The following is an 11,746-nucleotide window of genomic DNA, read 5'->3' as shown; positions in this document are numbered from 1 at the left end:
CATGTCATTGTGTAATTAAAGATCCCATCACATAGCACACTGAGGAAAGATAAAAATAACATGCAGCTTTGTTTTGGAGCTTCCTAACTAAGCATTATGAGCTTGCCTGCAACTTTAAAATCATTATTTGATTGAGCACTACTTGACGTGAGGCTATACAACTCGTTTGTTAAAATGTTCACTAATTGATTCATTATTCTTTCTTTTAAAATATTCTTCAATGTATGCTTTAGTTACTAAGAGGGAAGACACCAAAAGTAAACAGACCACTTATGTTTCCAGCAGTAATCACAGAAATGAAAGCTACATTTTAAAAACATTATTAAAGCTGAAAAGACAGATACACAGATACAGCAGTTGCCTGTGCACCCTTAAACTTTATCTCTTGGATATATGCGATAGTCTTAATTTGCATTAATTGATGCTTCCCCCTCTCCCCGGATCCTTGACCTACCACTGTGAAGAACAACGGTTATCATGTAATGCACACTTGGCAATAAGCATTTTGTCCTCACTTCTGGTGTGTCGCAAGATCTCATTTGCCATGGACTTTTCAAATGCTTGTGTGGAAGAAGAATTATGCATTTCTTCTTCAGCTTTTGTTTCCACAACAGCTAGGTACTTCACCTGCAGCAATTAATTTATTTCCACAACTATCGCTGTGAATCAAGAAATAGATATTATCTCCATTTTACAAAGAGAAATTAAAGTTAAAAGCATATGCAAGCTGTTGGTGCCAGGTTAAGGACCTCTGAAAGTTGATTTTTCAGGCTTCATGGAACACTACCAGTTCAGAGTATACAACACCCACTGACTTCAGTTAGAGCCATGACTATTCCAGTCTAGGTCTCAGTACCTCAGGAATGACCAGCAAATCAAGATTACAATTGCCAACAGGTAAAAGGTGGGGTTCTGGTTGGGTTTTTGTTTGTTTTTTTTTAAAAATAATAGTATCCCACACTAACTCTGGTGCAGACTGACAGAAGCCAATTATGCAAGGCAGCGTTCAGCTGTATGTGATCATGTAGTTACAGTATCACATTGCAATGATTATTACTATAGTGCCTATGCAGGAGGAGGGACAAACTCAGAAAACAAGCAACAGTCACTCTGGAATTACCTAACTATATTTCAGTGCTGACAGTACTCCAGGTGGGGTCTCACAAAAACAGAGCAGAAGGGGAGAATCACCTCCCTTAACCTGCTGGCCATGCTTCTTTTGATGCAGTCCAGGATGCAGTTGGCCTTCCGGGCTGTGAGCTTGAAAGAGTCCAGCGCAGGGACAAAGACGATTGAGGGAGTGGAGCATCTCCCTTACGAGGAGCGGCTGAGGGAGCTGGGTCTCTTTAGCTTGGAGAAGAGGAGACTGAGGGGTGACCTCATTCATGTTTATAAATTTGTAAAGGGTGAGTGTCAGGAGGAAGGAGCCAGGCTCTTCTCTCTGATGTCAAATGACAGGACAAGGGGCAATGGGAGCAAGCTGGAGCATAGGAGGTTCCATGTGAACATAAGGAAAAACTTTTTCCACTGTGAGGGTTACAGAGCACTGGACCAGGCTGCCCAGAGAGGTTGTGGAGTCTCCTTCTCTGGAGACATTCAAACCCCGCCTGTACATGTTCCTGTGTGACCTGGTCTAGGTGATCCTGCTGTGGCAGGGGGGGTTGGACTGGATGATCTTTCGAGGTCCCTTCCAACTCCTAATATTCTGTGATTCTGTGATTGCCAGAGCTTCTCATCAACCAGCACTCCCAAGTCCTTTACCTCAGGACAGTTCTCAATACATAATAACCTAGAAACTACGGGATATAGGTTTATAGGTCATTCTATTTATAGGTCTATTTAATTACTGGCACTTACAGTTAAGATTTCAAAACAGCGGTCAATAAAGCTTTAAAAAAAAGTACATTCAGACATTTAAAAAAAATCAAAAAATTGAATTAAAAAGGCAAACCTTTAAAACTACAACCAGCTCCAAAAATATTTTCTTTGTGTATTCCCTGTCTATAAAGTATAGGATCAAAAAATCTCAAGTTTATGCAGCTTTCACTGAAGGGAGTTCTTTCTAAAATTAAGCCCTGATACACATAAAGTAAGGTATAAAACAGAAAGGCCGTTAGAATAACAATATCACATTACAGTATTTCCACCTGAAATAAGTTTCTTAAGTGTATTTTATAAAACATCCTTGTGAGTTAGATAAGGCAACATTTTTGGGGGGTGTAGAAACTGATTAAATTCTTAAAGCAAATGAAGCTAATGAAAGACAGACTCTAAGTCCAGAGCTTAAGCTGCAAAAGCTGATCTCTTGCTGGGAATAAAACTAAGATCAAAATCAAACTAAGGGAAACTAGGATTCTAAAATGTTACTGAAAATAGCGCTCACTTCTGCACAACTCCATGGTACATTTACTTACAATTCTATCCAACAACGCCACAATCCTAAAGATGAAACCAAATTATACAGTGGATACATTTAGAAGTTTTTAATGAAGGTAATCCCCTCAAAATTATTCAGAATTACTAAACTGTTTTGGTTTTTTTTTTAAAGCTTAGTTACAGCTTTCATGTTGAAGTACAAGCTATTCAGGTTAGGAACTGCACCTTCCTCCTGGTCTGTAGAGTGCACCTATTGCAACAGAACAACCTCACAGAGCCCGTTTGCCACTTCTTTGTTGAGTTAATCTACACACATACCGTATTTTGCCAATTACAGAAACACTAATTACAGAAACAACTTCTAGAAAAAGAATCACAGTAAGATAACATTTCACAACGTAGAGCAGAAATTTATTTTCTTAGCTTTGTTATGCTGTAGTATGTTTGCTAATGGTTAGTAACTTGAATTGCTGTGTTTTCCAGCTCAAACTGAAAGCATGGACTTCTTAAAACTACTTTAAAAATAACAAACCCCATAGACTCATCTAGCCGCATATCCTCTAACAGTGGCCAGAAGCAGTTGCCTGTGGTGAATACAGGAAAAGGATATGCACAGGGCAATACTTTGCTGATACACTTTCCCAGGTACAGTGACATGTTAACATGACTGACTGTTCTGTAGTCTACCCATCCAGAAAATCAGATTTACAGATATACTTCCCTATCATGTTAAGACACTACGTTCATTGGTACTTGGCAGCTGGATGAAAGGATATATTTAATTACCTAACAAAAAGACAATAGGATCCATGAAACAAAGCTAGTTACTCAATCTTTGTAAAGAGAAGACCACCGTGTATTTGAGTACACCACAAAGTCAGCAATCCCAGCAGAGGGCAGTAGTTGCTACGCACAAGTGAGAGGAAGACTTCATAAGATAATATTGTGAGGAAGATTCTAACTCCTTACTCCCTCAGGACCTTGGAAGATTACATGTAAGGTACACTGTTGGCTAAATTATTTATATCAGAGCAAGATTCAAGCCAAACTGTCACAATTACTAGTTTTTAAACAAATTTTTAAAAGGGAAATGAAGAAAGGACTGGCAGAGAGTAATTTTTCTAAGGCATAAAGAACACTGACTTTTACATGTAAACACAGAGAAATGACACCACTCTGATGGGGTAGTAAGACTTACATTTGCATGACTGCTAGTTTGGGAAAGATGGTAACATCTTTGTTTGTTGATAACAAACATTTTGATGAAAACCAAGCATAGTTCTCCTGGATGATTACACTGGAGAGCACATTTACAGGACTCCGTTCCAGGGAGCTGTAACTACTTTCAAGCCATGACAAACACGACCATGTGTCATATGGCCACTTAAATCCTGGCATGTCAGATCAGAAAAACTGCTTCTTATTTTGATCTAAAGCAACTAAAATAGATCAATATCCTCTCATGCAGCATTTTTTAGTTTTCCATGTATTCACATAGCCAGTCAAACCTAAAAGCTAAGTGTATGGATTTGATATTAACTTAATTACCTAAAACTTGGGATCTTCTTCAACTGGAGAGTCTATGATTTAAAAACTGATGCACACAATAATGTAACAAGATGCTTTCTACCAAGTCAACTGCACATCACATCAGCATTGCATGCTATACATTATCTGTATTTTATTGTTATAAACATTAATGGACAACTGGTAATTACCAATATCGGATGCATTATTTTAGACGGAAATAACTCTTTATATTCTTGTTATGAAAAAGTTTGATGTTTATGATGCTTGACAAAACAAGAAATGGAAGACTAATACTAGAAGTGCAAAACAACTGTATATCCCAAGGTCTTCAGGTATTAATTACAAAAGCAGTTATTTAAAAAATTCTACTTAAAGCTAGGAAACATCTCAAATGTTATAAAGCAATCAATTGTTGATTTGCTATTTTCATCTATTATGTATTGGCTGACATTTCATGAAATCATGTATACTACAGTGGAAAATATTCTAGTATTTCCCTTTAAAACAGAATTTTAATTCTATTTCAAAGAAAACATCACTGAAATTGAAGAAGTTTACAGACTGTTCATATGAAATATTGCATGATGAAAGTTACTGTCTAAGTAATCACCTGAGCAATTTCAAACATCTCCTTAATCCTACACCAATAAATGTAAATGGAGTTTTAGGTCTGGATGTTTATCCCTCTGGACTGCAGTGTAACAGTTACCCATGACCCGACCAGAAGACGTTTTCACAGCGACACGAAAGCAGAGGCATTTGGGTGATCAGCTATTTCTTCAACATAGCAAAAGCATTCATCATTGACTCTTGAAAAACTTCTTTTCGGAACCACTGAAGGTTATGGATGACCAAAGGAATCAATTAATCAAGTTTTGACTACAGTGTCGGTTGTTCATGCTGTGATGGCCACTAAGAACCACATAAGCACTGCTATATGCCTGTTTCAGAAAACTCAAAAAAATATATTCCAAGGTGTTGTTGCAACAACTCAGTGCAATCAAAAATAACTTCCTAAAACGACTGATTTCCTTCATTACATTCACTGATCCCTTTACCTTAACTTATATACTGGTTTTGGAATTATGAACCAAATCTAACAGAGGAAATAAATTTAACCACAATTAATTGCATTAACAGAAGACGCTGACAATGTGAACTTTTTTTTCCACACACACACAAAAACCTTACTATCTTGTATTTATTAGACAGGAAACAAATAAACAAAAGCCTAACCAGAGTTGATATCCACCTTCCATTATGAAACTAGTTTTCATTTTCCTTTCTGAATGGATGCCTCAAACTGACTTCATATGGACATGCATCTGTCTGCGTGAATGCAGATGTATTTGTAAAAGTATCGGTCAATTACTATATTTGAGAATAAGGCTGTTACAGACCTTGCCCCTCCAGTCAGACTTCCCTTTAGCAGTGGCTCCTCTGCCCCTCTCACATCCCAGTTTCAGACAATTTGAGACAAAAAGAGATCGTGAGATCCTCCACATTCCTGAATTTTAGAGACAGCTAAGCCTAAGAACTTAGCTCACAAACACCTCTTCCTAAAATGACACCCACATTTGACTCAAAACACAGCACAAGGAGGCTCTGCCACTTCCTTCACTGTTTCAAATGTGCGAATGTGCGCTTTTTCTTCTTTTTTACATCTGAATCTCTCTGTAGTCTCTGGTTTTAATTACGCTGTCTTCTACCAGATTTAGGACCCCACTAATACCTGTTGTTTTTTTTCCTGTGAAGATAACTGTACATTCTAAAATCATCTCCCAGTCCCCTTTTTGATAAACTGAACAAAGTGAACTGTAGGTCTGTCATTTGAGGGCACAAATTCTCCAGCTCAAACAGTTTGTGGCTTTTCCAACAGCCTCTTATCACATCTAGGACACCGTCTCCTCCTCCTGCAGGTTTGATTTGTATTTCAAATTTCTAGACATGAAATTTTCTGTTTGCTTACATTTAAAAAAAGCCAAAGCAAACTCTCTCCCTCCTCCTCAAAATCTCAATTCTGCTGAGAAAGAAATTGTTGCACATAGCCTCTCTGTTTCCACTGCTTCACCCCCACCGCCACCATGCACCGCGCTTTGTATTTACAGCAAATTCATATTAGCACTTACATTCAAAACTGCTGGGGGAAGAAAACAGTTGTACTGGGCTTGGGATAAAAACATGCTCATTAAAAATGTCACACTCAACAACAATTCTTCAGTAATAATGCTTTTTATATGTTAGTTAACTAGCTTCTCCATCCATTTAACATGTACTTTCTTGATATTGCATAGTGCAAATTTTTTAGTAAGAGCAGCATCTACAAAACTCAACCTTTTCCACAAAATCAGGGAGAATGGAACTCATTTCATTTCTATCCTTTAGTCATCTACTGTGTGAATCCAGAACCAGCTTTACCATTGCCCTTTCTGGACTAAAATCCGACAGCCTGCAGTTTTGCAAGTTACCGTGTGTGTGTGTTTTCCTCTTCTAGCACCATGGAATTTTTCTTGCACTCAGACATTTATCAAAAATAAAAAGCTGGTTAAAGATCTCAGTCTAGTTTTCCAGGACTCCAGTGATTCAGAATGTACTTACAGGCTGTCTTTAACATACTGTAACTGTTAACAGATTGGTTTCCCATGCTATCAGGTGTGCTGGTGCAGATTATAAACCGGTCTGCAGTGCTGTATGCAACACGCCTCGTACAGGGCATAAGAAGTTATTTTACTATCCTTTAGTGAAACAAATACTTCACTCTGCTTCACTTAGAACAAGTATTTTTTGCAAAACCTTTTTCTTTTTCCACATCATTGCTAAACATTCAGCCATCTCCAGCTATGAATAAGCCAGTAATGTCCACATCATATAAACCATATCAAAACTCCCATTTCACTTAACAACAACAAAGTCTCCTAACTGAGCAGACCTGATATTTGCCCATGACTTTTAGTTTCTCTTTAATTTCCCCCACACTTCATAACTAGTTGCCATTCATTCTATACTATTTGAGTCTGTCTTGACATTGACACAGGACATACTTTTACTATCTTCTTCCTCAAAAAGTTATTTTTGTAATTTCTTGTTGTCTACACTTCCTTTATCAGTTAGTTTTGGTCACAGTTCCCTTTTGCTTTTGAAAATTACTCTTTCTGAACACTCAAATATGTAATTCCACTGTTTGGAAGTATCTTTTGGTTATACTGTTAGAAGACCGTCCCTATGCAACACAAATTTCTTCACTGTAAGCTCCCATAAAGCTGCTTGAACTAAACAACCTTGTATTGAATGTAACACATTTTATGCTAGAAAATTATAATTTACAATTTCCAGGCTAATTACATTTCACCATTTTCTGCATTTATCTACAGCATAAGCTTCCCATACAATGGTATTTTTTCTTTATATGCTTTTCATAGCCAAGTGCTCAAGAAGCAATGTACTTCATGCTCGGTTTGCAACAGACCGCTACGAGTACCACCCTCTTGGGTTTGTTCATTAGTAGACTGATTGATACATATTCAAGATCCTCGTATTAATTAACTTTAAAGCAGGTACCAGTGTCTTTAACGTTGCATACTGTCCTCCCCCTCTTTTAGCCACTCTGTCCTTAAGTAGGCTGTAAGCACTGATTTCACATTCTTATTTTATGAACTGTTCAAAAAGGTTTCAGTAATATCAATTATATCTCATTTTACGCCATTAATGAGAATTTCCCATTTATCATACTTGTCACCAGGTCTTATCACTGATATAAAACCAATTGCAAATCTTGCTTTCAGTTCTGTTACAAGTGTAATTGGCTCCTATGACACCAACTTTAGACTGCATCTGCCTGCCCAGGACGCTTTGCTTGGGCTGTCAGTTGAGCCCCTTCCTGGTTGGTACAGGCTCCAGCCAGGAAAATTCCCCATGCTGTGTCTCTTCACACAGTCTGCCTTCCCAGGGGACTTTGTCCCCAGGTGCTGCACAAAGAAACCTGCAGATTCGCTCTAGCCAAAGCCAACAATTCCCCCTCCAGCATTTTATTTTGTGGATCTTCCTTTCCATTACATCTTTCTTGGCCTCCTAGTTTCCTTTTTCTTAATAGTTGCACTCATGATGCTTGTCAACTTACCTACTGCTTGGCAGCAGTACCAAACACCTTATAGCTATGGCTCCCACAGCTCCCTGCTTTATCTCTCCACTAACAGTTCCTGCTATTAGCCAACTTACTCAAATAAATATGAATGACTTTACACTTCCTGGCATGCTGAATGTCTCCTGACTTTGGTTTGGGTTTTTTTGTCTACAAAGCACCAGTACACTCCTCTGAATCCAACTTATTTTTCCTTTTCTTCAGTGGCATCAGACTTTCGATTGTGACTGTTAATAAAAGATACTGCATGTATAAATTTTTCCATCAGAAAGTTAAAAGGTTTAATGAAAAAAATTAATATGGTTTCATGGTTTGACAACCGAATTTTTTAGCAGATTTTAAAGGCAACCAGGCTGGCACACAGAGCAACAGGGCAGGTAAGGTCTTAAATGCAGCTTACACTGATGGGAGTTTTTTATTACTGCTATAAAACATTATAAAAATTTACATTTGGTGGCGAAAAAGAAGAATTAGAAACAACTGAAGCCATTCATCCAAATGTAATGGATGTTTCTGAAGTTCATTATTATACTTCTCTACCTATGAAGTAAGCAGTGACATCACCTTATCAATACACTAATATAATATTTATGAATGTACATCAGTACAATAAATAACTGTATATAGCAATAAAGGTAGAAACAAATGGAGGCCTATGCAAAGAAAATAACTGATGACTGAGGAAGCTGTTGAAGAAACGTAGTCATTGTTTGCCATGTTGTTCTAGTTTTAAGCAGGTGATTATTCTGTTAGAGATTATCACAACACATCTGCAGAAGGCATCTGAGTTGAGACAGCACACTCCCCAAGTCCTGGGTGATCAACAGACCAACAATACTGTTAAATGGTGTTTAACATTTCATAAGGATTCTCTTTACTTGTTCTGAGCGGAAGCCAAGCACCTCAGCTCTGTTACACCAAGATGGTCTGAACTCCACACAATTCTTCAACAGGACCAGAACCCTCAGAACCAAAGTAGCAGCCACTGCCATGTGAGCTACCACAGGACTTCTCCTTAGAAGCAATTTATCATCCCATTTAAGTACACAAGGCATTTATTGGACTAAAGAATTTTGCAAGTGTTTGCTGACAGCATTGTTCCCTGATACATTAAGAGGAACAATGAAGAAAAAGTTGCAAAACTTCTACTGAAAAGCAAGCTTTTCAACCCAAGACATACAAATGGCTAACTGGTATTGTCTGAAACTAAAACCCAACAAAGCCTAAAGCCTACAGTCTCAAACAGAATCTGTGAAAATTCTGTGCAAATTACTATCAACTTGGAAGCTACAAGGAAGTGAAAACATAGTGTTATAAGCAAAAGACTGGTCAACATCCTGAATCAAAGGTGTTACCAAGCCCAGTTTAGAGTTGTGATCATTTAATAGTAACTTCAGGTGTCAGCAGAGAGATCACTGAAGGAAAATGCAATTTTTGAGGGACTGTCTTCAAAACCACTGGAAGTCATATACGAAGAGAGCTTTTCATGAATCACACCCACGTTTAGCAGAGAACTTGGCAGTATTTAGGAAAATTTGGCAGATTTGAGAAATCTGGGACTGAACAGCCCTAGTACAGCTAGTCACAACTAAGGCGTGCAACAACAGCTTTACTCCAGTGGTGTCAGGATTACTACTCCTTTGCTCGAGTACCAACTTAAATCCCAGATTTCAAAAACAGTATTTGAATGCTATTTACATATTGATACGTTGTGACTACTAATATTCCAGCAATGCTGGCCCAGCCACATATTGTTAGTAGGATTTCTGAAGACAATCTCTGATATACATTAGAGTGAATTTACTGTATCATTAAAAAGAAAATTATTACTGTTCTCTGGGGGAGTTCTTTCTTCCCCCCCCTTGTTAAATTAAAGATCTTGCTGCCAAATTAAAAAAAGCTTTTTTAATTTAGTACGACTTGAGAAAATAGTGAGGTTTTGTGTTTGGGGTTTGGTGGTTTTTTTTAAACTGTAAAAAGTCTGAGCGTTAACAGATCTACATTTGACTGGATACTCACTCTGTCGCACAGCTCTTCAAACGTGAAGTCTGCAATGGTTCCACACGCTTTATTCAGCCTCAGCTCTCTGCCTTGCACTTTTAGAATCCTTGGTCTAGTTACTATGGGAACATGAACAAAGACTCAATCTTCTCTGGATAATTACTATAAAATTCATCTCTTACAGATAGGAAATGCATAGCTTGATGAATAATAGCACATGATTCAACACATAAATTAGACAAAATGCTGATACAATGACTGCCACTTGAGTGTGGCATCAACCCATATACAGCAATGGAACTTATTAATTGGTCAGTGGAGATTGGGCATTGTGTTCTAAATGTATTCTCTTTCAAGAGAAATTAACTTACGTACAATCATTTTGTTTCTGAGCCAGCTCATCAAACAACTTATCCATGACAGCCTCCACATCAGCTTCACTTGTGCTACAGTGAAAAGAATAATAGAATATGAAATTAATAACACTTGAAGCCAACATCAAACAGCTGCCTGAGCCTGCTTAGCTTTTTGCCCATAAAAAAGAGAACAGGATGTTATGCTCTAAATACAAACATTAGATTTAGAATACACTTAAAAGTAGAGAATATTAACTCTCAGGTAGATGATTCTGCCTTATTTGCATACACTGAAAGACTTCTGTGTTTTGAGCCGTTTCCAGTAATGAGGCAATACAGGCAGAGCAGATCCATTAACACTATGTGTACACAATGAGAAAAAAAGCCTTCTGGCTCTATCTTGCATGCAAAATAAGAGCAAATAGACAAGGCAAGGCAGTCAAGCACCCAAAGAAGTATCCTTTGAAATTTCTGAGAGGGGACTTTGTGAAATTAAATATTGCAGCAGCTTTTGGTGGGGGGTGGGGGGGAACAGAGAGTCAACTGATTGTATTGATCAGACAATTTGCAAAATTAAACTGTGAAATTCAAAGTAATAGCATGATCTCTGCAGCAGTAATTTTATCAGTTTCCCCTCTCTGTCCCCAATACTATTTGGGAAAAGATCAACCATGGACAGTGAAAATGCAAAATATCTGTGCTGAGAGCTCAAGTAAAGTTTATATTCATCTTCTGGTTGCCACAAGAATTATAAATCGGTCTGATCAGAGAATATTTTTTGTCACTGAATGAGTTAGAGAGCCAGCCTTCCTGTATTTCATTCTTATAAGACAGGTAGATAATACTTCTAGCTGAGTTTGAAAGCTAGTAAATGAATGCCACAGTAGACAATAAACTAGAACTAGGATATAGAACGCTTCTCTGGAGTTTGTGTAATCTCCTTTGGTGTGAAAAGTCTACTTCTATAGATCATGGCTGCACTCAAGTTGCATTGCTTCACACAGCTCTAGATCTGCTCTAAGTGACAAGAGACAATCAGCACATCACACAATTACTTTCCTGTTCATTAAGCCTTAAGCACCTTAAAAATGTTAAGAGCAGAACTGAAATAACTACTTTTCAGCTCAAGCATAGCAAACCTTGTAGATACAAAGAACCTGAAAAAAGAAAAACCCACAAACTTCTGCAAGTGCCATTTCAAACACTGTAAAAAAACCTTTTCTGAATGGATTACATAAAACTGTAACTTCAAAAAAAAGTTTCTCTCAACATTCATTTTTGTGTGCTGCTTTTCTCTGACAAAATGACAAATGAAAAGGGACAAAAACCAGAAAAAAAAAAAGGC

General features: G+C 37.7%; 1 protein-coding gene across 1 annotated transcript in view; it reads right to left on the bottom strand.

The window, feature by feature from the left end:
- Positions 1-10,063: 10,063 nt before the first annotated feature.
- Positions 10,064-11,746, bottom strand: part of LACE1 (lactation elevated 1) — a gene marked incomplete at both ends in the record, with an annotated part of 39,581 nt that continues 37,898 nt past the window's right edge. Inside the window, 2 exons of the mRNA XM_010183896.1 lie at positions 10,064-10,164; positions 10,421-10,491. Coding sequence (XP_010182198.1) covers positions 10,064-10,164; positions 10,421-10,491 — 172 coding nt within the window. The remainder of the gene's footprint in view (positions 10,165-10,420; positions 10,492-11,746) is intronic.

Source organism: Mesitornis unicolor, unplaced genomic scaffold (genome assembly GCF_000695765.1).
Source record: "Mesitornis unicolor isolate BGI_N332 unplaced genomic scaffold, ASM69576v1 scaffold35794, whole genome shotgun sequence".
NCBI lineage: Eukaryota > Metazoa > Chordata > Aves > Mesitornithiformes > Mesitornithidae > Mesitornis > Mesitornis unicolor.
This window is presented reverse-complemented; position numbering and strand designations above follow the sequence as displayed.